General features: G+C 52.2%; 2 protein-coding genes across 2 annotated transcripts in view; one reads left to right on the plus strand and one right to left on the minus strand.

Moving 5' to 3' along the window:
- LOC144248446 (uncharacterized) overlaps positions 1 to 27,569 on the plus strand; it is a 248,329-nt gene that overhangs the window by 218,960 nt on the left and 1,800 nt on the right. The window lies entirely within an intron of this gene.
- Positions 11,494 to 12,478, minus strand: LOC144248447 (olfactory receptor 14J1-like). The gene has a single exon (XM_077790613.1). It carries the CDS (start codon positions 12,476 to 12,478, stop codon positions 11,546 to 11,548), a length of 933 nt encoding a protein of 310 aa, XP_077646739.1. The 3' UTR covers positions 11,494 to 11,545.

Raw genomic sequence — 27,569 nt, forward strand, 5'->3', positions numbered from 1 at the left:
CCTTAGTTCCATGGGCCCTGCAGCTCCTTGGATCCATGGTGCCACTCAGTGTGACAGCTGCCCCTTGGCCTGCCAACACTCCATAGTGTCACAATGGCCCCTCGGTTCAATGGGGCCTTGTGGTGTCACAATGGCTCAGTGAGGCCTTTAGTGTCACAGGAGTGTCCCTGATTCCATGAGTGTTAGAACCCTGGATGCTGAGAATGTTAAACTCGCTGTGCTGAAAGGCACAGACTTGCAAGGGAACACTGCATTTGACCTGAGGTTGTGGAGAAGGCTTCCAAAATTGATTAATAGCACTGGGGTTACAGGTGTGCAGTTGGTTAGAGGTGCATAGTACCACAGGGTGGAAAACATAGAGTTTGGTGTTTTAGAACATAATAATAAATATGATACAATATTGAGGTTTTAGGGTGGACACAGGTTCTTCTTATTTACTTTCTCCTTTATGGGTTTGGGTGATATTTTGTGATTGGAGAGAAAACTCTGCACTGCTGGCTTCGAGGGATCAGTTATTGGGTTAAAAGGGAAAATAATTTAGGTGTCATTTCTTGATTGGATAGTTTTAAAAGACCTTGTAACAAGAGATATTTGGCCATTTTGTCACTTGCTAATGAAAGACTGCAGAACTCAGTTGTGAGGCTGCAACACTGATAAGAAACAAGAAGCACCTGAGTCTGAACACGAACTATTGTCTCAAGTATCTTCAATCCTGATCACAACACAGGTAGAAAAAACAAGCAGAGCACCCACACCTAAGGCCTGGCAGTGTGACAACAGACCATTGGTGTCACTGAGCCCCACAGTGTCACGATGGTCCCCTTGGCCCCATGAGGCTCTGAAGTGCCACAGAGGCCCTTTGGTTTCACAAGGCCTCAAAATGTAGGAATGGTCTCCATGGTTCCATGAGGCCCTGCTGGGTCACAATGGACCTTTGGTTCCAGGATGCCCCAGAGTGACACAATGGTGACACAATGGTTCCATTGGACCCTTCACCCCACGGAGACCCACAGTGTTCACTGCAGTCCCCTTGATTCCATGAGGCCCTGCCATGCTCTCATGGCCCCTTGGTTCCAGTGAATCCCAAAGTGTCAGAACAGTCTCCATGGTTCCATGAGGCCCCACAAAGTCACTGTGCTCCCCCTGGTTCCACAGGGCCCCACAGTGTCACAATGGACTCTTGGCTCCATGAGGTGCCATGCTGTGTCACAATGGCTCATGGTTCCATGAGGCCACACAGTTTAACAATGGTCCTTTGGGTCCATGAGGCCTCCCCGTGTCACAATGGACTTGGAGTTCCATGAGCTTTCCTACTGCCAAAAACAGTCTCCCTGGTTCCAGAGTGTCACCATGGTCCCATTGTTCCATGAGGTTCCATGGCAGAACCTTGGTTCCATGGCCACCTTGGTTCCGTGTGACCTTGCAGTGTCACCATGGACCTGTGGTTCCACGAGGCCTTGCTGTGTCAGAATGGCCACTTGGTTCCAAGAGGTTTCTCAGGGTCACAATGGTCTCCTTGGATCCGTGGTGTCACAATGGGCCATTGGTTCAATGTGGCCCCAGGGTGCCAAAATGGATTTGGGTTCCATGGGATTCCGCTGTGTCACCATGGACCCTTTGTTCCATGAGTTTGCACAGAGTCACAGCTGACAGCTGGGTTCTGTGAGGCCCCATGGCCACCAAATCTCTGAAATATCAGAACAAGACTCCTTAACACTAATTTGCTATTTAAGAGGGGATCATTTATTCAGGCCTTGGGTCTAGTGAGGGATAACTCCTAACCTCATGTGGACACATAACTCTACCAGTGTGTTGCTTATACACAGTCACTAAATGTGTATTACCATTTACCCATTTCCATAAAACCCACCCCAAGTTCCCAGGTTCAGTCCTTGCTTTTTCTATCACTGCACCCTTGAGCCAGATGTCTTCTACACTTCCAACTGTCCCTGCTGGAAAAGCAGCTCCTGCACGCCTTGTTCTTGTGTTAAAAGTTCCCAGGCACGGTAAAAATGGAATTAACCCTTTTGGTATCAGCCCAAGGCTTTGTGTGGCCAGGCAGGGGCAGCAGGAGGCAGAGCTGCCAGCAAAGGAAGGGCCAGCGAGGTGGGGCAGCCGGGGGTGACGACAGCCTGCAGGGACAGAGGCGCAGGGCAGGGACACCGTGGGACAGCCTGGGCTGCAGAGGGCTCAGGGATGTGCAGCAGCTGCAAGGCCCTGACAGAGCCAACCTGTGCAGCCCTTTGGCCATGGCTGCTGGCCCTGGGCCTGAGGCCACGAGGGGACAAGTGACCCTTGCAGCCCTGGGGCCTCAGTGCCTCCTTGTCCCTGCTCAGCAGCCTGGCAGGGGCCGCCCCATGGTCCTGCCCTTGGCACTGCACATCCCCACATGCCAGTGCCCATCCCGGGAAGAGCCCTGAGCAATGAGGGAGGGACAGGATCTGCCTTGCCAGGGGCTGGGGCTCAGGCCTGGGCCCTTTGCACTCCTGAAACACATCCAGGTTTGCTCAGCACCAGAGCCACCTTCCCCTTGCTTGTCCCCAGCTGTCATCACTGCCTCCAGTGTTCTGCTCTGACTGGAACCTGGGGACACTTTCTCAGTCGTTTCCCTCAGTGGGACCCATTAAAACTTCAAGAAACTTTGGAGTTTTAATTAACTTTGAGTTCTTGAGAAGTTTTTTGAAGACACTCTGAGGGACTGAGTCTGATGTAAACAACACCAAAGCCCTGAGAGGGTCATTAAAGTTTTCCTATTCCAGTTGTGGAGAAAGATTTCAAAGTGCTTGTAAGAAATACACATTCCCGTTTTAAAGCGTGTAATTTATTACATTTCTCTTTAGATCAGAGGCTATTCAGCATTCTGTGATTGATATTGACCCAGGGTCTCCCCTCAGGAGCTCTGGCCTGCTCAGAGAAGCTGTGCCCTGAGCTCTGGCCCAGCGTGGACAACCTTGCTCCACATTGCCCCAGCCCATCCTCTCTGTCCTCACTCACCTGGGACCTGCTGTGCTCGCAGAGCTGGCTGCACCCAGCCTAAGAGGGGCTTTCCCTTTTTCTATGTTTGGAGCAATCTAAAACTCCTGAGTTTCCCCATGAAAACAGACACCCTCCTCAGGTGTGTGCCAGCCCAAGGTGCCACCAAAACTCCTCCAGACCGGCCCAGGGCCAGCTGTGAGGGTGGATCATCAGCCCCAGCTGCACTGGGCACTGCAAGGGGCTTGGCCATGGGCACTGCACTGACCCCACTGCTGGGTTTGGCTGCCACGGCAGCCCTGAGAAATTAAACTGTCCTTGGAAACACTGGGGAGGACTGGGACATACTGGGGAACACTGGGAATGCTGTGGGAGACACTGGGACACACTGGGAGTGATGCTGTGGAGGGCTGGGACAGCCTGGGAACATGAGGAATGCTGAGGGGGAATCTGGGTGGACCGGGATGGACTGTGGGGGTAAACTCGGACACAGTGTGACATACTGGGAGTGAAACTGGGAGTGAAACTGGGGGATACTGGGACAAACTAGGGACATTGTGGGGAAGATTGGGCAACACTGGGGCATATTGTGGATGACATTGGGAGGAACTGGGAGGGCCAGGGAATGAACTCAGGTGTATCGGGAGGGACTGGGATGTACTGGGAGGGACTGGAGGGGTTGAATGAGCTGCTCCCGACCCCGCCGCCTCCCATTGGCTGAGGCTCCCGCCCATCATCACTGCCTCCATCCAATCAGCGCCAGGGATCATGGCTTTGGGGGCGGTGCCTGGAGTCAGCGCCATCTTTTCTTTTGCCTACATCTCCCATCATGCACCGCAGCCCAATAGAGCCCCATTAGGGCCGGGACTACAACGCCCGTCATGCCCCGCGCTCCACAGAACCCCGGTACCGCCCCCATCTCTCCCGTCAGTGTCCCCCAGACCCTCCGGGATCCCCAAGTGCCCTCAGCGCCCATTCGGGACCCCCCAAAAGCGTCCTCGTATCCCCTGAGTGCTCCCAGCCCCACAGGTGCCCGGTACAGCCACTTCTGGGAATTCCTCTCCTCTCATCCCCCGCGGCCCCAGAGCCCCTCAGAACACAGTTCCGCGCCTAAAATTCCTGCCGCGCCCTGTGCCCTAAGGAACCCGGTTAAGTCTCCCCAAGCTCCCCCGAGTGCTCCCCGGACCCCGAAGGGCCCCAAATTCCCCTCGCTGACCTCCAGGGCCCGGACCCCCGAGTGCTCCCCCGGACCCCGAACTGCCCCTCAGGATCCCTGAGTGCCCCTCCAAGCGCCCGCCCGGCTCCCCCAGGGGCCCCCAGACCCTCAAGTTCTCTCTGAATTCCCTCCCCAGACACAAAACTGCCCCAAATGTGCCCAGAAATGTCTCCGTGGGCGCAAAGTGGCCGCTTTTACCCTGTCTGTGAAAATGATAAAAATGATGATAAAAATAATACAAATAAAGGAAAATACAATAAAGGGGGTAAAATCATTAGCCAATAGTGGTCAATGAATTAATGAAGGGAATTGTGTTACTTAGAACCAATAACCAATCCGTTTTTGGTTGCAAAAAACATACAGAGATTTTTTTATAGAAGCATTAAGATGAAATGTTAAAATATAGAATAATATTTTTATGCATAAGCAAAATAAAATTTTAATTATTATTATCAAAAATCAATCAGTTTAATTAATTTAATTAAAAATTCACTTAATTTTAATTATGAAGAAAAATGCACAATTTTTAAAAAATGTTTTGGGATGTCAGTCCCAGGTGGGCAATATCTGGGGGTAAGGGGATGTGGTAAATGGATGTGATTCATGCTGAATAAGTTGTTGTCCTAGATTGCAAGGCAAGATGTATTCAGTTGCTGTCTGTTAGAGGTTGGTTCACTGCATTGCTTATTTTATCTTTTTATTTTCTTCCCTCATAAAGAACTGTTATTCCTGCTCCCATATTTTTGCCTGAGAGTCGCCCTTAACTTCAAATTTATAGCAATTCAGAGGGAGGGGATCTACATTTTTTTCCCCATTTCAGGGGAGGCTCCTGCCTTCCTTAGCAGACTCCTGTCTTTGCAAACCAAGACAGATTTTGGCACCCAACGTGCGGCTCTAGGGCACAGGAACAAAAAAGGGAATAACAGTTCTTGAGTAATCCAATTTTTGTGTGCTGCTACAGAAACCTCGTTCAGCGGCACCCTGTGCTCCAGCCTGCCCTGGTTTGGGTGGCACGGAACCGTGGCTGCATTTCTCCATTTGCAGGCCCTGATCTAAACACGGCTCCTACAGCCAAGGCTGCTGTGGCTGTTCTCCGGTTTGTTTTATGGGTGAATAAGGGGAAGAATTCATGGATCTTTAACTTCCTCTGGGAAGCAGGCACATGGATTCACAGCTGTCACACACTGACTGTGTGCTTTTGGGGTTACTTTAATAATGGCACCTACTGTGAGGAAATGACACCGGGGGAAATTTTGTCCCAAGCCTTTAACCATCTCTTTGGGGCTGCCCCACCAGTTTGTGAAGGGCTCAGATCCACTCCAAATACCAATGATATCATACAGGGGCTGTGTTGCTGTTAGCCCTGTTCTATTTGGCACTGAGAGACAAGGGAAGATTAACCTGGATAACCACCCTGACACCCAGCCCAGAACCTGACACGGCCCCAGAGACCAGGGATGCTGCTGCCCCAGAGCCTGACGCTGCCCCACAGCCACCCCAGATATGAACCACCCAGACTGGGTGGGGTCTGCTGAGGGAGATGCAGGAGATGCTGAAGGAGTGCATTTCCCCAGCTGGTGAGAAGCCCTCCCCCTGCGCCAAAAAAGGAGAGTCTGATGGGGCAGCAGTGGAACCCACAGATGTTACAACTGTCCAGGTTCCAGCTGAGCCACAAAGGCAGCCACAGCCAGCAGCAGTCGCCCCTGTAGAAACAAGGAGGTCTAAGATGGAATCAGAGCACCCAGATAAGGGAAGGCCCTCACAACCCATAGGGGAGCCAGAGGTTGTGATCATCACCGAGTCCCTGACGTACAAAAATCTCCGTAACCTGCACAAGGACATTGTACGATGGAGACGTGAGGCTTATACAACCTGACTGCTTCAAGTCTGAGACCTCATGGGTACAGGTGTCCAGCTGGATGGTGGTGAGGCAAGGAATTTGGGACCCTTAACCCAAGGCTCAGGTATGAATCAGATTTTTGTAAGGGAGCCAGGGTCCCTTTCCGTCTGGGAGCGGATTTTAATGAGTGTCAGAGAGAGGTTTGTCCACAGGGAGAGAATGCAGGAGCACCAGCACAGAACGTGCTGGAAAACCTTGAGGAAGGGATCCAACAGCTGAGGGAAGTGGCAGCATTGGAGGTACTCTTTGGGAGGGATGGACAGCATGATAATGAGCCCGACAAGGTCAGGGGCACAGGGCAAATGCTGTGGAGTCTGGCAAGGCTGGGGCCATCTCAGTACACCACCTTCATTGCCACGATTAATGCCGATAACAGCCGAGAGACAGTGGGCTCTGCTGCCAACAGCTGAGAAATTGTGAGAGTATGATCCATGGCCCAGTGCAGGCTCATGGCTCTGCTGTGGGCAAGGAACTCAAAGAGGAGATGAGGGAGATGAGGGAGGAGGTGAGGAGGAACAGTTCCCACATTGCCCCAGTGCGAGTCACAGGCCCCAGAGTCAGAGCCCAACGTTCCCCAGCCAGAGAGAGAGGGTACACCCCACGGGCTGGCCTGGAGTTCTTTCTGCGTGACCATGGGGAAGACATGGGAAGGTGGGATGGGAAACCCATTTCTGTCCTGGCAGTGTGGGCGTGTCAGCTCAAGGAGGGAAGCACTGACCGAGGGAATTCCAGTAAAGTGAAGGCAGCCTCAAACTCCCATGACCGAGCTGCCAGGTGTGATTTGTCAGATCCCTTTAAAGTACCTCTGCCATGTATACCTAGGAAAGAAATAACAACCAGGGCTAGAGGGGCCCTGCCTCAAGCCAGGGAGAGGCACGGGAAAACCGGATCTTTTGGTCAGTGTGGATCCAATGTCCTGGCACATCAGTGCCACAGAAATATGAAGCCTTAGCTGATACTGGTGCACAGTGTACCCCAATGCCATCAGGACATGTGTGGGCAGAACCTGTTTCCATTGCTGGGGTGACGGGGGGATCGCAGCAATTGACCCTGTTGGGAGCTGAGGTGAGCCTGACTGGGAAGGAGCGGCAGAAACATCCATTGTGACCGGCCCAGAGGCCCCGTGTGTTCTGGGCATAGACTTCCTCTAGAACGGATGTTACAGAGACCCAAAGGGACTTAGGGGGGCTTTTGGCATAGCTGCTGCAGAGGCAGAGGACATTAAGCAGTAGAACACCTTGCCTGGACTGTCAGAGAACTCATCTGCAGTAGAACTCCTGAGTGTGGAAGAGCAACGAGTGCCAATTGCCACCTCAACACTGCACGGCTGGCAGTATTGAACGAATCGGGATGCCGTGATCCCCATCCACAGAATGATCCATGAGCTGGAGAGCCAAGGGGTGGTCAGTAAGGCCCACTCACCCTTCCACAGCCCCATCTGGCCTGTGCACATGTCTGATGGAGAATGGAGATTGACTGTAGACTATCATGGCTTGAATGAAGTGACTCCACTGCTGAGCGCTGCTGTGCTGGACATGCTGGAGCTCCAGCACAAGTTGGAGTGCAAGGCAGCAAAGTGGTACGCCACTGCTGACATTGCTAACGCGTTTTTCTCCATTCCTCTGGCAGCAGAATGCAGGCCTCAGTTTGCTTTCACCTGGATGGGCGTGCAGTACTCCTGGAACTGACTGCCCCAGGGGTGGAAGCACAGCCCCACCATCTGCCATGGGCTGATCCAGGCTGCACTGGAAAAGGGAGAAGCTCCAGAACACCTGCAATACATCAGTGGCATCATTGTGTGGGGGAACACGGCAATGGAAGTGTTTGAGAAAGAAGAGAGAATCGTCCAAATTCTGCTGGAAGCCAGCTTCGCCATCAAGAAGAGCAAAGTCAAGGGACCTGCCTGAGAGATCCAGTTCCTTGGGTAAAGTGGCAAGATGGACAGAGTCAGATTCCAACTGAGGTCATCAATAAGATCACCATGATGTCTCTTCCCAGCACCAAGAAGGAAACACAAGCTTTCCTAGGTGCCATAGGTTTTCTGAGAATGCCCATTCTCAAGTATGGCCAGATTTTGAGCCCTCTCTACCTGGTCGCCCACAAAAAAAACAATTTCCACTGGGGCCCTGAGCAGCAACAAGCTTTCACCCAGATCAAGCAGGAGATGGCTCATGCTGTAGCCCTTGGCCCAGTCAGGACAGGACCAGATTTCAGAAGTGTCTTCAAAGTGGATAGACTATATTGAAAACAATGCAGAGAGAATTGTTTTGTCCTTTTAACTTTTCCGACTTATATTTTGATATCAACAATATCCAATTAATATTGACCCCCAGCACCTTGTTATGCAATCTGAATACATATGAAAATCATGATCCTTCATGGCTAACAATCAATAACACTTTGTCCCTACCCACCCCCCACCATTTCCCTCATCCAACCCCTGGCACTCCTATGGATCAGGAATGTTGTGGCCAGAAGGACCAGGGCAGTGATTCTTCACCTGCGAGACAGAGTGAAAATTTAAAAGGGTAGAAATCCATTTGGATTTAGGTGAAATGTGCTCCTTTGAGCTTGCTAACATGAGTGAAATATTCTGTTTAGTCTGGTAACTGCAGCACTAGCAAAGTTGCCCTAGCTAAAGAGAAAGAATGCAAATTTCCACACTAAAAAGAGATAAGAAAGACTCTTCGGGCCTTTAAAGAGACCACGCAGAGTGATCCAGGAGCTCTTTCTGTACTTTCTGACAAAAACAAGTGTAACTAGCTGTAAGTGTAACATGAAATCATCAGAATGAATATGCATTAACCTATTGTGAAATTCTATGACTATGGAAATTAATTAAGGGTAATAAAAAAGTTTTGGGACTTCTTAGGGGTGTGCATGTCCATTGAAGGGCGATGAGTCCCTACATGTGTCCAGCGCTGCAAATAAACATACCATTCCCTACAAATCTTTATTGGAATTGTGGGGTTTTTATTTTTCATCCATGTTTCACCTGTGCTGGGCACTGGTTGGGCAGCACCTCGAGTGCTGGGTCCAGTTCTGGGGTCCCCAATTTAGGAAGTGTCGGAGTCCAGGACACTGCAGCACCAAGGAATTCATTGTGGCACTCTGAGGCTTCATGGAACCAAGAGGCCACTGTGACCCTGCAGGGCCTTGTGGAACCATGCAGAGCTTTGTGACAGAGCAGGACCTCATGTCATGATGGGGCCATTGTGACCTCAGGGAACCAAGGGGCCAGTGCTGCCCCTCAGGAACTCACGGAATGAAGGAAACATGTTTGACACTGTGGTGGCCCTTGGGACCAAGAGGCCATTGTGACACTGTGGAAGCAAGGAGAGCATTGCTGCCCTGCCAGAACTCATGGAACCAAGAATCCCCTGTGACACTGCAGGGCCTTGGGGACCACGGTGACATTGTGACACTGCAGGCCCCAAGGATCCAAGGGACTCTGTGACACCAAGGGGTCCCATGGAACCAAAGGGACATTGTGACACTGGGAGGCCTCATGGAATCATGGAGACCATTGGGACACTCTGGGGACTCATGGAACCCGGTGACACGAGGTTGTCTGGGAGTGTTGATCTGCTGGAGGGTAGGAGGGTTCTGCACAGGGCCCTGCACAGGCTGGATCCAGGGCCCAAATCCAACAAGGTGAGGTTTAACAAGTCCAAGTGCCGGGTCCTGCACTTTGGCCACAACAACCCCTGCAGCGCTACAGGCTGGGGACAGAGTGGCTGGACAGCAGCCAGGCAGAAAGGGACCTGCAGGGACTGATGGACAGCAGGCTGGACATGAGCCAGCAGAGTGCCCAGGTGGCCAAGAAGGCCAATGGCTCCTGGCCTGGATCGGGAATGGTGTGGCCAGCAGAAGCAGGGCAGTGATTCTTCCCCTGTGCTGGGCACTGGTTGGGCAGCACCTTGAGTGCTGTGTCCAGTTCTGGGTCCCCAATTAAGGAAGGACATGAAGGGGATGGAGCATGTCCAGAGAAGGGCAACAAGGCTGGTGAGGGGTCTGGAGCACAAGTCCTGTGAGGAGCGGCTGAGGGAGCTGGGATTGTTGATATTGGAGAAGAGGAGGCTCAGGGAAGAAAAGGTGGTGTCAGGGCACACGTTGGACTTGATGATATCCAAGGTCTTTTCCAACCTTGCTGGTTCTGTGATTCTCTGAAACCACCCTTGGAGAAGTTGCAGGAGGAGCCCTGGGCCTCCTCTTCAGAAGCTCCAGTAGCCCAGGTCCCTCAGCTTCTCCTCACAGCCCCAAAGCCCATCCTGTCAGTCCTGCAGAGCCTCTGCAGCTCCTCCTCACTGCCCAGAACAGGGAGCCCCACAGCCAGACACAGCAGCCCAGATGTGCCCCCCTGGCCTGGGGTGCCTCTGGCAAGGGAGCAGCGCCAGACACTGCAGGAGCCTGCAGACAATTCCTGCAGCACTTGTGGGATGATCCTGCTCCCCAAGGGATGTTCCCATGGTGCCAAGTCAGGAACTGCAATGGGGAGTGGGGCCAGAGAGGAAAGGGCAAACAGGGATGGGACGTGTGCAGGGGAGGGAACAGGGGTGGGCAAGAGGAAGAAATTTGCATCAGGAAGAGTAAAGAGAGCAAAGGTGAAGCCAAGGAAATGTTCAGGGCAGTTTGGGGGTGGCTGCCAGGCAGCCCTGGCTCTGAACAGCAGCGTCTGCAGTGGGACAGGAAACTCCCAGCTGCTGGGAACAAAATTTCTGTCTGACTGCAGAGGCCAGGACAAAGCTGAGTGGTTTCCCCAGCATCCCCCAGCCCTTCCTGGCCCCAGGGGCTGATGGCATTTGTGCTGCCTCAGGTTCATGTCCCCACAGCACCAGCATGGGGGTGCTCACGGGGGTTTTCTGTGCTGAGCATTGGCCTGGCCGTGTTCTTGAGAGAGCCTGGGCAAGGAGCCTGGAGCCCCCAGGCCCTGCCTGAGGCGTCAGTGCTGCCCCAGCAGTGCCCATGGCCTGTCCCTGCTGCAGCCCCGGCACTGCCACCCCCAGGACTGTGCCCGGCCCCGAGAGCACTCAGGCCCTGCAGCAACACCAGGGCCACCAGGGCAGCGGGGCAGGGCCACGGGAGCAGCACTGGAGCACCAAGTGCTGCTGCTCCTGGGCACAGCTGCTGTGCCAGCCCTGATCTGCCCCAGCTCTGCACACAGACATTGCTGCTGCAGCTCCAGAGAAGGCAACAAAAGGGCCTCTCTGCAGAAAACTCTGCTGGGACATCCTTTAGTTCCTTTAAAGGCACCGAGAGTGCAGCCCCTCATTGACACAGTCTGTGGCCACAGGGAACGTGGAGAGAAACAAAATGAGAAATGGCACAGAAAAATTCATTTATTGTGGACAATATGAAAAAAAGTAAAACAAAGAATAAGAACCAGCAAAATGAAACCAAAAAGAAATATTAAAGACAACTTTTATTACAAATATTTTCAGAATTTTGCCCGGAGTTTAATGTTCCTGAAAGCATCCAGTCATCAGTTTCCACACTGCAGCCTTGAGCTCCTGGTTCCTCAGGCTGTAGATGAGGGGGTTCAGGGCTGGAGGCACCACTGAGTACAGAACTGACACTGACAGGTCCAGGGATGAGGAGGAGAGGGTGGGGGGCTTCAGATGAGCAAATATGGTTGTGCTGAGGAAGAGAGAGACCACGGACAGATGAGGGAGGCAGGTGGAAAAGGCTTTGTGCCGTCCCTGCTCAGAGGGGATTCTCAGCACAGCCCTGAAGATCTGCACATAGGAGAAAACAATGAACACAAAACAACCAAGTCCTAAACAGGCACTAACAGCAATGAGCCCAAGTTCCCTGATGTGAGATTTGGAGCAGGAGAGCTTGAGGATCTGTGGGATTTCACAGAAGAACTGGCCCAGGTCATTGCCATGGCACAGGGGCAGGGAAAATGTATTGGCAGTGTGCAGGAGAGCATTGAGAAAGGCACTGGCCCAGGCAGCTGCTGCCATGTGGGCACAAGCTCTGCTGCCCAGGAGGGTCCCGTAGTGCAGGGGTTTGCAGATGGACACATAGCGGTCATAGCACATGATGGTCAGGAGAGAAAACTCTGCAGACATGAAAAAGACAAAAAAAAAGAGCTGAGCAGCACATCCTGTGTAGGAGATGTTCCTGGTGTTCCAGAGGGAATTGTGCATGGCTTTGGGGACAGTGGTGCAGATGGAGCCCAGGTCGCTGAGGGCCAGGTTGAGCAGGAAGAAGAACATGGGCGTGTGCAGGTGGTGGCCGCAGGCTACGGCGCTGATGATGAGGCCGTTGCCCAGGAGGGCAGCCAGGGAGATGCCCAGGAAGAGGCAGAAGTGCAGGAGCTGCAGCTGCCGCGTGTCTGCCAGGGCCAGCAGGAGGAAGTGGCTGATGGAGCTGCTGTTGGACATTTGCTGTGGCTGCACATGGGCACCTGTTCATGGAGAAAGGACAGTGAAGTGTTAGAGGAGATACCTGTAACCAAAAACAAAGCCATTTCCCATACACACTCCTCTGTGACACACACAGACACAATTTTGTGTTTAGGAGTTCTGGGGTTTTCTTTATAAGCTCCCCTATATCTGTCCTGGTATTCTTAGATATCAGAAACCCTCAGCATTTCTGCTGCACTTAGGGAGAACAGAGCAAGGTTTGTGAGGCAAAGTGATGAGTGGAGAGTGAGGGGAGGTGGTCTGTCATTCTTACCTGTTCAGAATTTCTCTGGGCTTTAACCTTTCTCCAGGGGAGGATGCTCAGCTTCCCACATTTTCCCTAAAAACCTCCAGGTACAGCTGAGAGCAGATAGACGCACCACAGCCTGGCTCCACATTTGCAGCGAATGACTCATGTTGCTCATTTCACCAACCCAGCAGCATTTTCAGGGTCATAACACTTCTGCCATTCCTCATCAATTTTACCACTCAGAGATGCTCTAGGACAGGTTTGCACCCTGGATTGAAGCTCCCAGCTTGGACTGCAATCTCAGGGAGACTTCCAAGGTTTCATCTGATGGCACTGGATGAAGGCAGAAGCAGCTCCTTCCCTGGTTGCACTGCCAGCATTGCCCAGAGCCGGGCACTGGGGACAGCTGTGTCACCCTGAGCCAGCTGTGCCCCCTGCCAGAGCCCCCAGTGCCGGGCAGCTGCTCCCAGCCCTCTGCTCTGCAGAGGGAACTGGGCCCGGGGCTGCAGAGCTGCCCCACGGCTCTGCTGCAGCTCTGCCTGCACAGGAGGGGCTGCACGCCTTGGAGCCCCGGCCCTGAGGGCAGAGGCTTGGCTGGGGCACAGGAGGGAGGGGGCTTGTGCAGAGGGAGGGGCTGCACTGGAGGGGATCCTCTGGACATCTCTAAGCTCTCCCTGCCTCAGCATTTCTGGGTTTTGTTTTCTCTCCTTCCCTGATCTTCTCTCTGCTTGCTGGAGATTTTCCTCCTGCAGGTGTTTCCCTGTGCCTCATCTCTCCCTGCCAGCACTCCCAGACCCCAAATCTCTGTGCACTCTTCTTGGCCTGACAGAACCCTGCCTGTTTGCAGGGCACAGGCTGGGGGCAGGTTCTGTTTGCAGCTGGGAGAAAGGACAGCTCAGACTGAACCTGATGGGCCCAGCAAAGGTGATGCTGGTGCTGTCCATGGGCAGAGTGGCTGAAAGCACAATAGGGATCTCCTGTGAACCTACTGATCACTAAAGGTAACAGTTCAGATATCTCAGGCACTTGTCAAAATTCATAATCAACCGCTGATATTTATTCCTCCCTCTCTGACATTTTGCAATAGTAGGAAACTGAATACAAACTCTTTGGGAATTTCTTCATTTTTATCAATATCTTTGTCTTGGAAATATTCTGTGACTGATCAGAAGCCCTCGGCATGTCAGAGCTTCATGAGCATTTCACCTGCCCTGCACCAGAAATACTCCGAGTTGTACTCACAGGGTCTGTGGGCATTGGGATGTTCCAGCTTTAGGAGATCTCTCCAGGAGCTGCAGCTGCATTGTCCTGCAGCCAGAGGTTCCTGTGCCAAGGGCTGGCAGTGATTCTGCCCCAGGCACTTCTCAGCCCCTTCCCAGCCCTGACTGATTGAAGCTCTCTGTGCCTCTGTGCTGTGCCCGCGCTGGCTGCAGGCAGTGCCCCAGCCCTGCTGGGCTGGGAGAAGAGCTGCTCAGCAAGAGAAATGTGCTTTTGAAGCTCTCCTTGGTTACCAGGATCACCCTCTGTGCCAGGAGCCCGGCCCAGCTCAGCAGCACAGACACAGCACAAGGACCTTAATGAACCTCTCAGGGGCTGCTGTTGTTTTCATTAGTCTCAGTCCCAGAGAGTGTGCTCAAAAAACTTCCCAAGAACTCAAAGTGAGATTGAAACATTGAAGTTTCGTGGACTTTTAATGGGTCCCACTGAGGAAAACTACTGAGAAAGTGTTCCCAAGTAGAGCATAATGCTCGAGGCAGAGATGAAAGCAAGGGACAAGCAAGGGAAAGGTGGCTCTGGTGCTGAGCAAACCTGGATGTGTTTCAGGAATGCAAAGGGCCCAGGCCTGAGCCCCAGCCCCTGGCAAGGCAGATCCTGTCCCTCCCTCATTGCTCAGGGCTCTTCCCGGGATGGGCACTGGCATGTGGGGATGTGCAGTGCCAAGGGCAGGACCATGGGGCGGCCCCTGCCAGGCTGCTGAGCAGGGACAAGGAGGCACTGAGGCCCCAGGGCTGCAAGGGTCACTTGTCCCCTGGTGGCCTCAGGCCCAGGGCCAGCAGCCATGGCCAAAGGGCTGCACAGGTTGGCTCTGTCAGGGCCTTGCAGCTGCTGCACATCCCTGAGCCCTCTGCAGCCTAGGCTGTCCCACGGTGTCCCTGCCCTGCGCCTCTGTCCCTGCAGGCTGTTGTCACCCCCGGCTGCCCCACCTCGCTGGCCCTTCCTTTGCTGGCAGCTCTGCCTCCTGCTGCCCCTGCCTGGCCACACAAAGACTTGGGCTGCTCCAGGCTCCTGCTGGGGACGTGTTGCACCACAGCCCTGCCCTGGGAGGGAAATTCCTTTCTTCTGGTGTCCAGTCTCGGCCTGTCCAGCTGTTCTTTGCATTAATTCTTTCTTTCTCTGGCTGTTCTCTGCTATGTCAGAAGGATCCACCATCTCTGAAATCACCCTTCAATCCCTCCCAGGGCTCTCCTCTGCTGTCCTCAGTCTCCACCCCACTGAGCACAGAGCTCCTTTGTCCCTGTAGAGTGGTCAAGTGCCTGAGGCCAAGAGTACCTGGACAAGAGGGACAGTTCTTTTCTACAGGAAGGAAACCACAGAGCCCCAGGGCTTTGAAGGCAGATGAGAAGCTGTCACCAGAGGCCAAGGCAAGTCTGACCTGTCTGTAACTGCAGCTTATGTCTGAAAGCAGCCTTCGGATATATGGGGAGTTTTAGGGTTGGAATTCCATTTCAGCAGTGGGTTCCTGGAATAGGAATGACAGTTCTCCACCTGCAGGAAAGGATGCAGTCTGAGTGTTTCAAAGGCTGATTAAAGGCAGCCCCAAGGAGGCCAAGGCAGCCAGACCTGTTTTCAGGGAAGAATCCTTGGGCAGACAGAATCTGGGAGGCCAAACCCCACTTTTGTCTATGGCTGTCTGGATAAGGACAGTTTTTTTCCATAGGAAGGAAAGTACGGAGCCCCGGTATTTGAATGACAGAGGAGAGTTGGCCCTCAGGAGAACCTGGACAGTCCTGGCAGGTTTTGTCTGGGAGCTGTCCATGTATATAAGGAATTTTGGAGGCAGATTCTCAGTTTTGGCCATGGATACCTGGACTTGAAAGATGGTTTCTTCCATGGGAAGAAAAGCACAGCCCCCAGTGTTTTGAAGGCAGATGAGGGGTGGCCCCAAAGAGGCCAAGGCCAGCCCAGAGCTGTCTGTCCTGGCAGGCTTCACATGGGAATAATCCTTGGATATAATCAAATTTGGAGGAGTAATCCTAATTTCAGCCATGAATAACTGGAAGAGAAGGACAGTTCTTTCCCACAGGAAAGAAAGCATGGAACTCTAGGGTTTAAGGCACAGATGAGAAACAACCTTCAACATGCCAAGGTCACTTGGACCAGACATGCAACCCCCCGGAGGCCCAGCCAACCAGACCTGTTCCATGTTCTTGGATCCTTGGGGCCCTGCAGCATCACAATTTCTCCTTGGTTCCATGAGGCCCTGTAGGATCACAACAGATCTTTGTTTCCATGAGGCCCAGTGATATCACAATGGTCTCCTTGGCTCCACAGTGGCACAATGGCCCCTTGCTTCCATGAGGCTTTGCAGTGTCAAAATGGTTTCCTTTTTTCCATGGGAAAATGCCACAATGGCCCCTTGGTTCCATGAGGTCATGGAGTCTAAAAATGGCCCCTTGGTTCTGTTGGGTTCCCCAGGATCACAATGGCCCCTTGGATCCACCAGGCCTGGATGTGTTACACTGGCCCCTTGCTTCCATGGGGAAGCAGTGTCACAATGGCCCCTGGCTTCCATGAGACCTGGCAGTGTCACAGTGGTTGCCTTGGTTCTGTGAAGCCCTTTGGTGTCACAATGGCCCCTGGGTTCCATGGGGACTTGGAGTGTCAAAATGGTCTCATTGGTTCCATGGAGCCCCGCAGTGTCACAATGGTCTCTTTTGGTTCCACAGTGTCACACTGGCACCTTGGTTCCCTGAAGCCCTGCAGTACGGAATGGATCCTTGGTTCCATTGGGCTCCTCACTGTTCCACGAGTCCTCAGTGCCACGGAGCCCTGCAGTGTCACAGAGCTCTCCTGGGTTCCATGGTGCCACACAGGGTCACCACGGCCCCTCAGTTCTGCAAGGCCCCACAGTGTCACAAGGCCCCCTGCTCCCATGAGGCTGGGTCATGTCGCAATGGTCTCATTGGTTCCATGAGGCCCTGCAGTTCCACAATGGCCCTTAAAGTGTCACCATAGTCTCTGTGGGTTCACCCACTGGTTCACAATGTCCTTGGTACCATGATGCCCCATAGTGTAACAATGGTGTCCTTGGTTCCACAGTCAGAATGTCTCCATGGTCTCATGGTGCCCCACAGCCCCTTATGGAGCCCCACATTGTCACTGTGATCCCCTTGATTCCATGAGACCATGCCATGCTACAATGACCCCTCGGTTATACAGTATCACAATGGCCCCTTTGGTTCTAGTGAGTCATGAAATGTCATAATTTTTGGAGAATGGTTGTTGGAACAAGGCCTTGAGTCTATGGAATACTTGTTTCAAAAAACCTCTGTTTAAGACTCCAGAATCAGGCTGTGTCTGACCTGGGAACAGAACTTGGGAACCAGGCTCTGTGTCTAGACCTGGGAAACCGCATTTTGTACAAGGTCTAGGAATGAGATAATAAGGACAGGCATAGCCTTGAAGATATGCTTGTACAAGAACAGGCTGTAAGACATGTTCAACAAAGATGAAATGTCCTTGGAAGATGTGACTTAGAGATGAGAATTTACCTTGAGAAACTTAGCTGCAGTTGTAACTGCACATAGGAGAAATAAAACAAAGACCTTTGTAAATTAACTAATGAGAGCTTACTGCTGATTATGCTTGTAGAATACCTATATAAGCTAAGTGGCTTTTTGATTAAAGTTGGAGCTTGCTATCAATCATATTGATTGTGTGCCTTTTTCCCCACCGCCCACGTCACATAATGGTCTCCATGGTTCCATGAGTCCCCACAATGAACTTTTGGTTCCATGAGCTTTTGTACTGCCAACAGCCGTCTCCTTGTTTCCACAGTGTCACAGTGGACCCTTGGTTCCATCAGGTTCAATAGTGTAACATGGACACCTTGATTCCATGGGGTTGTGTAGTGTCACAATGATCTCCTTGGTTCTGCGGCCCTGCTGTGGCTGCTGTGTAACAATGGACCTGTGGTACCATGAGGTTCCATAGTGCCACCATGGTCCCTTTGGTTACACAAGGCCTTGCTGTGCCAATGGCCCCTTGGTTCCATGAGGTTCAGTGCTGTCAGCAATGATCTCCTTGGTTCTGCAGTGTCACAATGGACCCTTGGTTCCATGAGGTGCCTGGCCTCCCACAGCCCCTCACAGCCCCTCATGGCCCCTCATGTCCCCTCACGGCCCCTCACAGCCCCTCACAGCCCCTCATGTCCCCTCATGGCCCTTCACAGCCCCTCACAGCCCCTCACAGCCCCTCACAGCCCCTCATGACCCTCACAGCCCCTCATGGCCCCTCACAGCCCCAGCCGTGGGGCTCCTCCCAAAGGAGAAGGGGTCAGGCCCTGCTGTTCTCCTTTAATTTCAGTCCCTTCCCAGTGCCGAGCAAAGAACGGCTGGAATGGAGCCTTTCCCAGCCTTTCGCTCTGGGCTGGCTGCGGGCTGAAGCTCTGTGCCGGCGCTGGCCGAGCACCAGCAGCCCTGCAGCCCCGGCCTTTGCTGTGCCGTGTCCGTCCCTGTCCCGACCCCGCCCGGCTCTGGCAGCAGCAGCAGCCGCAGCGCAGCGGGCGCCGGCCCGGCCCGGCCGGGGCTCCCGGGCAGGAGCAGCAGCAGCGCCGGCCCCTTCCCGCCTGCTCCTGCCTCGGCTGCCGAGGGCTTTTCCAGCTGGACTCTGGAGCAGAGCAACAGGCACCCGCACACAGCCCTGGCTCCCCAGGGCCCGCCTGTGCTGCCCCGAGCCAGCCCCCAGGGGAAGGAAGGATCGGGTTCCAGCGCTGTTTTCAGCGCTGTTTTACTCACCCTGAGCTGACAGCAGGAGGCTGCTGCTGCCTTCGCCTTGGGAATTGCAGATCACGGCTGCTCTTGCCCTTCTACTTACCACCTGAATTTTATCCATAAAACTGCAAGTGCCTCTTTCAGTTGGTGCTACCCACAGTGCTTTCATGACAGCAAAGTCAGTATTTTTGTTGCAGGCATAAAGATCAGCAGATACTGGAATGCCCACCAGTTCCTGAGCACTAAGGTGAGGGGAATTAAAGCCACACAGGTCACATTTGCAGTACTCGAACACAGCCCTGTTGCTGGTGCTGATGAAATAGAATAAACTGACAGAGGCCATTACAGAAATTGCCTCTGCAGTGTGGAACTAAATTTAAACATCCACCAGGAGAAACAGAAACCAGAACTTCTCAATTTGCTTCAATTATTCTTCCCAGCAGCAGGAAATGTCAAAGCCCAGATGTGTTTTCCCTGCTGGTGAGCACAGTGAGAGCCCAGCCTGTGCCCAGTCCCAGCGGGAGCCTGAGCCCAGCCCAGGGAGCTCAGCGCACGCGGGGCCAGGCCCAGAGCCCCAGGCACGGCCGCCCATTGCGGGGCAGCGGCGCAGACGGAATGTCCTGCGGCCCAAACCTCCTGCTCCTGCCACACAGCATCCAGCCTTCTCCCCCTCCTCCTCCTCTCCCAGCACGGCACAAATTCCAGCTCAGAGGAGGCTTCCCCAGAGTGGGCTCTGGCTCCTGCTCCAGCCAGAGTGTCCCTGCAGAGGAACAGGGCATCTTTCAGGCACTTCCACAAGCTCAGGCTTCTCATTTCATGGTGAATCTGGGATGGAAATGTGCTTGTTAATAAAGCCAAAAGCCATGGGAATGGACTAGTAATTATTAGAAGAAAAACACCTTTCTTCCAGGCAAGGTTCACCGAGTCATTGCCTGCATTTCTCCTTTTCAGATTCTTTCAGTCGGCTACTCTGAGAGGTCCAGCTTGTTCTAGTGCTTATCAGGAACTGATTGTACTCTTGATTTATGCATCAATGCACCAGATGTGGAATCATCTACACTGAACTCAGAAACAAACTCCCTCTATCAGAGCATTTTCACATTCCAGATCATTTTCAAGATGTCCACTGACAGGCTGGAGTTATTATTATTACACAACTCTCCACTTTGGGCTGCAGGCTCGAGATTATTTCTCTGAATTCAGACAGGTTTGTATTTCCTAACAATTCCTGGTACCACCTCCTGTTTTCATAGCCTACAACAGTAACAATGAAAACGTTACCCCCAGCACAACTCCCCAGTCCACCAGTTAAAGAAAGGACAAGCTGTCAACTTATCCAAACCTTTGTCCTGCTCTGCTGCAAGAGTCCAGCAGCACACAGGGTGTGGAAAGCCAAGAGAAGCTGCAGTTGGTGGCATATCCTGTGACAGGAGCTCGACCTCATTTTCCAGGAAGGGTTCTTGAGAAGAGCAAAGAGGACTATGGAGAAGATTCCTGAAAAACTAAAACAGCTTTCCAGAAGTGAAATGAAAATGAAAAGAAACAATCTGAAATGTTTTCCCCTATTTATTTCTATGCTCCCCTTTTCCATCTTGTTCTCCATCTTATAAATTCCAAATGCATGTCACCTCTAAGACTGGTGACTTACCAAGTTTTAGACACTCTAACATACCATGAGCTACACACAGTTTGCCTTCCCCTGTGTTTGTTGGAAAGCAGTGCTGGAGCCATAAGAGCAGTGCTTGGGTCGGGCACGAATCCTGCAGCCAGGGAATGTGCCCCGCCAGTGTGTGACCCTCAGCAGGGAATATGCACAGCAGCGTTGCTGGGCTGGGTCTCCATGGAGCCATCCCAGGAGCAGCTGCTGAGCTCAGAAGCCATCGCAGCCACCGCCCAGCTCCAAAGGCCCTTGGCAGGGTGGGCTCCTGGCCTGGCTCTGTGTGCCAGGAGCCGGCAGCGCTGAGTGCAGGGAGCCCAGGGAGGGCACAGAAACGCTGGGTGAGAAATGCTGGGGCACAGTGAGATGGGCGAGTGCAGCCGGCCAGGGCAGAGGAGCAGCGTGCACAGGGGGCACAGCCCCAGGACAGATGGGCAGGGCTGGGCAGGGCTGGGCAGGGCTGGGCAGGGACAGAGGCACCCAGGCCTTTGTCCCTGGGCTCGGGCAGCACCTCTGGAGGGCCCACAGAAGGAACTTTCCTCGGAGGCTGTCATGGTTTGACACTGGCACAATGCCAGTGCCCCCATGAAAATGTGATCCCTCCCTTGAATGATGTGAAGTGGAATCTAAACAGAGCAAAGCAGGCCCAAGCTTAATAACAGAAAAAAACTTTATTAAACTACTACTACAAAAGAAAAGAGAAAACTAAAGAAGGGAAAAAAAAAAGCACACAAAGATCAAATGAAAACCTTGCAAAACATTCCTCCCCCCACCACCCAACTCCAACAAACCACAGTGAGACACAATCTGGACCCCAATCAGGTTTCCACCCTCCAAACAATCGATACTCAGTCCATCGAGGGAACAGAGTCTCCCCTGTGCCACAGACCCCCCAAGAAACACACTCCACATCCTGTGTTTCCATGTCACACATGGCACCGCCCAGAGAAAAAGTTTGCCATGGTGACCCTTCTCCTTTCCATGCACAGTGCTCTCACCACCAATGCATGGATGGACAGACTGCTTTTAGGATTTTTCCTTTCAAGGATGCCCTGCCAAGAGGGGAGAAAACAACAGTTCAATTTTTCATTGTTTGGGACCACAGTCCCCCCCATTTTCCCCTGGGGCCGAGGGCTCGAGAGCAGAGATCTTCTTCTCTTCTCTTTCCTTTCCAGGACAAGGGGGCGACACCACAAACCCCCTAACATTTCTCTGTTCACTTTTGTCTTTTTCCCAGCCGAAGCAGGTCTCTTGACTCACTGGCATCCTCCCAAAACACAGTCCCTCTTGAAGGAGAAGATTGGTTCAGGTTGTGGCTAACACGGAAAAGTCCAGCCAAAAGCCACTCCTTGTCCCCCTCCCATCTAGAATTCCTCCTTCTAACATCCCAGGGTCCAAGGTGTCCCTCTTCCTCTCTTTCAAACCGAGGAGGGGAAGGAAAAATTCACAAGCTTTCATTTCTCAAGGAAGGGTTAAAAGTCCTAACTCCCAGGGATGGCTCGATGCCCGGACATCCAGCAACTCCCACGCAACTGGGCACCTTGCAGCTTCCCCCCGCCGCTGACTGCCACTGTCTCTTTTCTCTCTCCTTCTCGGGAGAGAAACTCTGGGGTGGGGGGGGAATGGAGATATCCCAGATTTCTTCCACCCTTCCATCTGCAGGGGCCAGCCCGGTTCCAGTCCTTCCACCACCCTTGGGACCTACCTTTCAGGCCATGGGGCTTCCCCTCTCCCACCCAGCTCGTGGCTGGGCAGGGGAGAGTTTGCACTGCACGCTGACCAGAACCAAAGAGAGCGAGTTCCCCTGGGAATTCTGCTTTTAACTCCTCTGTGTTCTCAGAGGCGTGTTCAACTTCAATTGGTCAATATCTAAATTGACCTCTTCCTTCGGGAAAAAAATTCTCTTTCTGTGTCAAACCACGACAGAGGGGCTGCACCTTGGTTCTCCCGTGCCCCTCCCTGAGGAGACTGGCAGGGGTTGCAGATTTTTGGCATTTGTCCTTGCTGCCCCTCACATCCCCCTGCCCCACAAACAGCCCCGAGCCACCCGTGAGGGACAGGCCCTGCTGTGCCTGGCTGGGCTCAGGGCTTGGCCTTTCTGCTTCCCCCAGCCAGCCCAGGCCTTGCTCAGCATTGCAGTTCCCTGCTCTGAGCCTTGGGCTCCCTGCAATCCTGGCCTCAAGGATCTGCTCTCACCTGGGAGCCTTTGGCAGTCCCTGCCCTCATTGGGGCTCTGTGATGCTCCAAGGGACTTGGAGTTTTGCTCCTGACTTCATGAGCAGCTTCTTCAGCTTTCTCTCAGTGCCTGAGGGTCCTGGACTCAGCTGAAGATCCATTGTAGGGCTCATTAAAGTACACAAAGCCCTCGGTGGGGCGGGCTTCCTCTTCCTGCAATTGTCTACAAGTTTTCAGGCCCTGTACAGCAGATTGGAGTCAGTTTAAAGATCCTTTAAGAAAAGAGATTTAATGGAACATTAATTATTTATTGTAACAGAGTATTTTTTATTTTCCAGTTCAGAGAAGAGCTGATAGAAGTGATCTTGATGCTCACTGTCTCCTTAGGAGGTCTGGGCATGTAGAAGAATGAGCCCCCTGAGGGCTGACCCTGTTTGGACAAGCTGCTCCTCACCCCCAGCCTCACCATGTCTGACATTGCCCACCTGGCACTGACATCCCTGTGCCCTGCAGCAGAACCTTGTCCCTGAGCTCTGCAGCTCCATGTCCCAGCCCATTACACCATGTCCCACCTGCTCTCCTAAGGGCTCTGCTTGCACACACGTCCAGGAGAAGTTTTCCTGTTGAGAAAGAAAGAATGGAAAAGCTTGAGCAGGTTTCCTAAACAACAAACCCCCCTCAGGAGCCACCTGCTCAGTACAGGCTGCCTGGAGTGGTGTCACCTTTCTACAAGGGACAGTATGACCAGAGCTGATCTCTGGAAGCAGAATTCTCTGAGTCTCCCAGCTGAATTATCTGTCCCTGTCCTTTCCCTGGATCTCTGTTGCAGATGGAAGCTGCTGGTGCCAGCCTCACCTTTAACCTCTCTTTGGAATGCAAACAGATGTTCCCAGCTGTGTTAAGCAGGATTTGCTCAATGTTTCTATCAATCTTTTGTGTTCCACATGGAACAAATTGGCCATTTTGGCACTGAGGGTGTGACATGGAAGCAAGGAGTCAATTGTGACCCTGGGGACCCATGAAACCAAGGGGCCATGGTGACACAGCAGGGCCACGTGGATCCAGTGGTCCATTGTGACACTGTGGATCCAAGGAGACCATGGAGACACCCCCAGAACCTCATGGAACCAAGGAGTCCATGGTGACCCAGCGGGGCTGCATGGAGCCAATGGTCCATGGTGACACTGCTCGTCCAAGGAGCGCATTTGTACACTGCAGAAGCTCATGGAGCGAGGTGGGCATTGTGACACTGAAGAACTTCATGGCACCAAATATCCATGGGGACACAGCAGGGCATCATGGAACCCAGGAACTGCTGTTGGCAGTGCAGAAACTCCTGGAACCAGGGGCCGTTGTGGCACTTGAGCACCAACACAGCTGCTGCACCTTGTCCCCTGCCCTGCACAGCTCCTTGGGAGGTACGGCAGGAGCAGCACCCTGGGAGCCTCGGGAATGCCCCTCTGGGATCCATGGCACACACTCCCAGGGGCTGGAATTCCAGTTCCCAGACAGGAAAAGATGTTCCTGCTCTTGAAGGCAAAGCTCTTAACTAGGAGCCACAATCCAAGTGGAGCAAGATCCTACAGTGACATTTCACTACCAGCCTTCCTAACTTCACCCATGGTTGTTGCATCTCATGGATTGGGAATGAAATCAGGGCAGGGTCTTTGGTGGGAGCTTCCCTGGCTCAAGGGAGACACTGAGAGAGAAACAGAGCAGGCAAAGGAAGGCAGGAGAGAAAGGAGGTGTTTTGGTTTGGAAAGACAGGTGTCTTCTAAGGAAGGCAGGAGCCTCCCCTGAAATGAAATAATGTAGGCTCTTTCTTTCTGAATTGTTATAAATTTGAAATTAAGGGGGGCTCTCAGGTAAAAATATGGGAGGAGGAATAACAGTTTTTTATTAGGGAAGAAGATGAAAATATGAACAATGCAGTGAACCAGAACAACACTGAGAGAGCCAGAATACAACCTGACACTCTGTTGAACAGGTTGTTGGTCACAGTCCAATTGGAATTGTGGCTGCAGTCCTCCTGGAGTGATAGGTGTGGTTCTGTTGGAGTAGTGATCCTGTAGAGAAGAGTGTCTTCTCCGGAAGAGGCAGTGCAAGAGGCAGCTGTTCCTCTGGAAAATCCAGCCCAGAAAAGCTGTGTTGGTGGGCCAGAATCTCAAGACTGGATGCAGGTAGGAATGCTTGGCTCCTCCCTCTGGGTGGAGCATCTCACAACAGTTCTTATCAGTCATGCAGTGACATTCAATAGCCCATTATCAGCAGATGTCTCCCCTGAGGGAGGATTGATTGTGGAAGAGATAAGGAAAAACTGCCCACTTAACACAGGACAACTGCCATGCAGATGGCAAATAGAACACATCTTGCTTTTCAGTCTGGGACAGGAGGTCACAAAATCAGCTGAGAAGGCAGCACTCTGAAAAGCAAACCAGAACTGACAGAAAATGAATGGGACAGAAATCAATAATTCTGATCGTTTTATTTATTATCAAAATAAATCACAACCACCCAGCCCCACACAATTCTGATCCCACAACCTCAAATTTGGATCTCACTTCTCCCAATCTCCTTCCAACCCCATCTCATCCTGGAGACTGTGAATTGAGTAATTTTGGCATGGGGCTGAGGTGGGAACCAGCCATTTTGAGGTGGGATTGAGCAATTTTGGGGTTAGATTGAGGGGTTTCCAGTGGGATTCAGTCATTTTGAGGTGACAGACAAATCCACCTTGTTATTTGGAGTGCAAAGATATGGAGAATACTACCAGATATCCCCCAAGAAGCCACAAATCCTTCAGAATATGTTCCCAAACAATAAATTCCACCTCAAATACCTCTTAAATGGTGGGACTTTTGACATCTCTGGTCAATAACAATTTTAGTTATTTTTCAAGTGCTTTTAAGTGATAAAGACAAATTGGAAGAAAATTAGGGACAAACCAAAACCAGAGACCCCTTGAGCATCCTCTGAGCACTGGACAAAACAAACTCAGCAGAAATCAAATTTAACCCTCCATAAAATGCCTTGAGGAAGATTTGCTCTTCCCACAAGTCACTTGTATTGAAAATGCAAACAAATCCCAAACATTAATAAACCAACAACAGAGGCAATTCTGTGGCAATTCCAAATTTCATCAGTTCCAGCACAGTTCCAGCTCAGATGCTGGCAGGTTCTGATTAAAGAAAAGTCGAAATTTGTCCCAATACAGATTATTAAAAGGAAGGGAAAGGTCTGTGTAGCTGTCACAAAGGTGAGAGGGACCAAGAAAATAATGCTTCTCCCCCAAAAGCCCGTGAATTCAGGAGTTATTTGGGAATTTAGCTACTTGAGCTGGGCTTCTTGTAGGACTTTAGTAGCCTTGTGTTCCTCACCGCGTGGTGAATGATCCTTGTCAGTCTCGTTGGTATCATTTGTTCCCTTTCCTCCAGTGATTTTAACAAACTTTTCAGAGAAGGACAACAAAATATTTTCTTTACAATGGCCACCCACAAAAGCAATTTTCCTCATAAGTTCTCCCAAAAGTTGCTCAGCGTGTTATGAACAAAACAGCCTGGCAGGGACACTTGGCTGGAACTAAGTACTGACATTGAAATGTTAATTAGCTAATCGCTCCTGGGAATCACCTACACCCCCACCCAAACTAGGACTAGAATGCAAAATAAGCCAGTGGAATCATGGGAGAGGGTTTTTGGGGATGAAAAACACCCCAAAATGAAAAAGAGGGGCACAGTGGAGGGGGCTGGATGGGTGTGCTGGTTGGGGAAAAGTGAACCCCATCCCTAGTCTGTGTTTAACCTGTCACTATAACCTGCAGAGAACCAGATTGGACTGGGCTGTGGGAAGCAGGCACAAGGAATCAGACACTCTTCCTGGTGTTACCAGGAGGGAAGGAGAGGGATAGCTGCTGCTGGACCTCGGCAGCAGGCTCTGCACATCCCCCCACCCTGCGGCTACCAGTGTGCCAGGAGGAAAGGAGAGAGGACGCTCTGCTGATCCGGACTTCAGATACAGACTGGACACCTCTTCACCTCTGGCTACCAGCATGCCACGGAGACTCCAGGGACAGACTCTGCAGCCTTCTCACCCTTCGGCTACCAGAAGAAGCTACAACTCCCACCCCGCCGAGCTGACTTTTTAATAAAGAGATGAACACTAATAAAGGCATAGACCCTGTTCATTTCAAGAGGAAGCTGCATTGTAGTTTCTAAGATTTCCTCCAGAAAGAGCCACAAGCTCCTCAGAGGAGGGAACCAGGCTGTTGTCAAAGGCACTTGGGATCAGACAACAGTGCCCTGAAGTCACTCTGCCAAAATAATGTTGCAATCTGGTTAACAAAATTGTTAGAGAGATGCCTCTGCCCCAATTAAGGTGCTAACAAGACCAAATCCAAAGTGGATTTTATTGAACAGTACATGTGAGGTACAGAGAGATGGAAAGAAAGAGAAAAGGGGGGAGAGCAAGGGAGTGACAGGGACAGAAATGTCCCATGGGGCGGGGCAAGTGTGACATTGTCCCCTGTGTGCGTGGCCATCCCAGGGTGGGGGTTTTACACCTGAGCCAGTTTGGGCAAGGGGGGTGGTGTTCACCCCCCACCCCGAGCAGGGATTGCCTCACTGTTTCAGGTTACAGTGTCAGATGTAACCAAAAGTGTTTTCAGTCCCCATCTCCATAAACTGTTATTAACAGGTGGGGCAGTGTTCTTTATCTCTTCCATGGCTCAGCCCTGATAACGCTCTCCAGGGGCCATCTTCTGTTAATGGGCCATTGAGTGTCACTGCAGGACTGATAAAATTACATCATCCCATTGTGGGATGCTCCGCCCAGGGGGAGGAACCAAGCATTCCTATGTGGATATAATCTCACCCTTGCAACACCATGACCACCTTGCCTACTGGATTCCCAGAGGACAAGAGCTCCATAAGCACCACTGGACCTTCAGAGGAAGACCAGACCCTTCTATAGGATCACTGCTTTGACAGAATCACGTTC

The sequence above is a fragment of the Lonchura striata genome, unplaced genomic scaffold, assembly GCF_046129695.1.
Source record: "Lonchura striata isolate bLonStr1 unplaced genomic scaffold, bLonStr1.mat Scaffold_127, whole genome shotgun sequence".
NCBI classification, from domain to species: domain Eukaryota; kingdom Metazoa; phylum Chordata; class Aves; order Passeriformes; family Estrildidae; genus Lonchura; species Lonchura striata.

What these genes read in the sequence shown, in the direction of transcription:
- LOC144248447 (XM_077790613.1), bottom strand. Translation starts at nt 12,478, where the DNA reads ATGTCCAACAGCAGCTCCATCAGCCACTTCCTCCTGCTGGCCCTGGCA.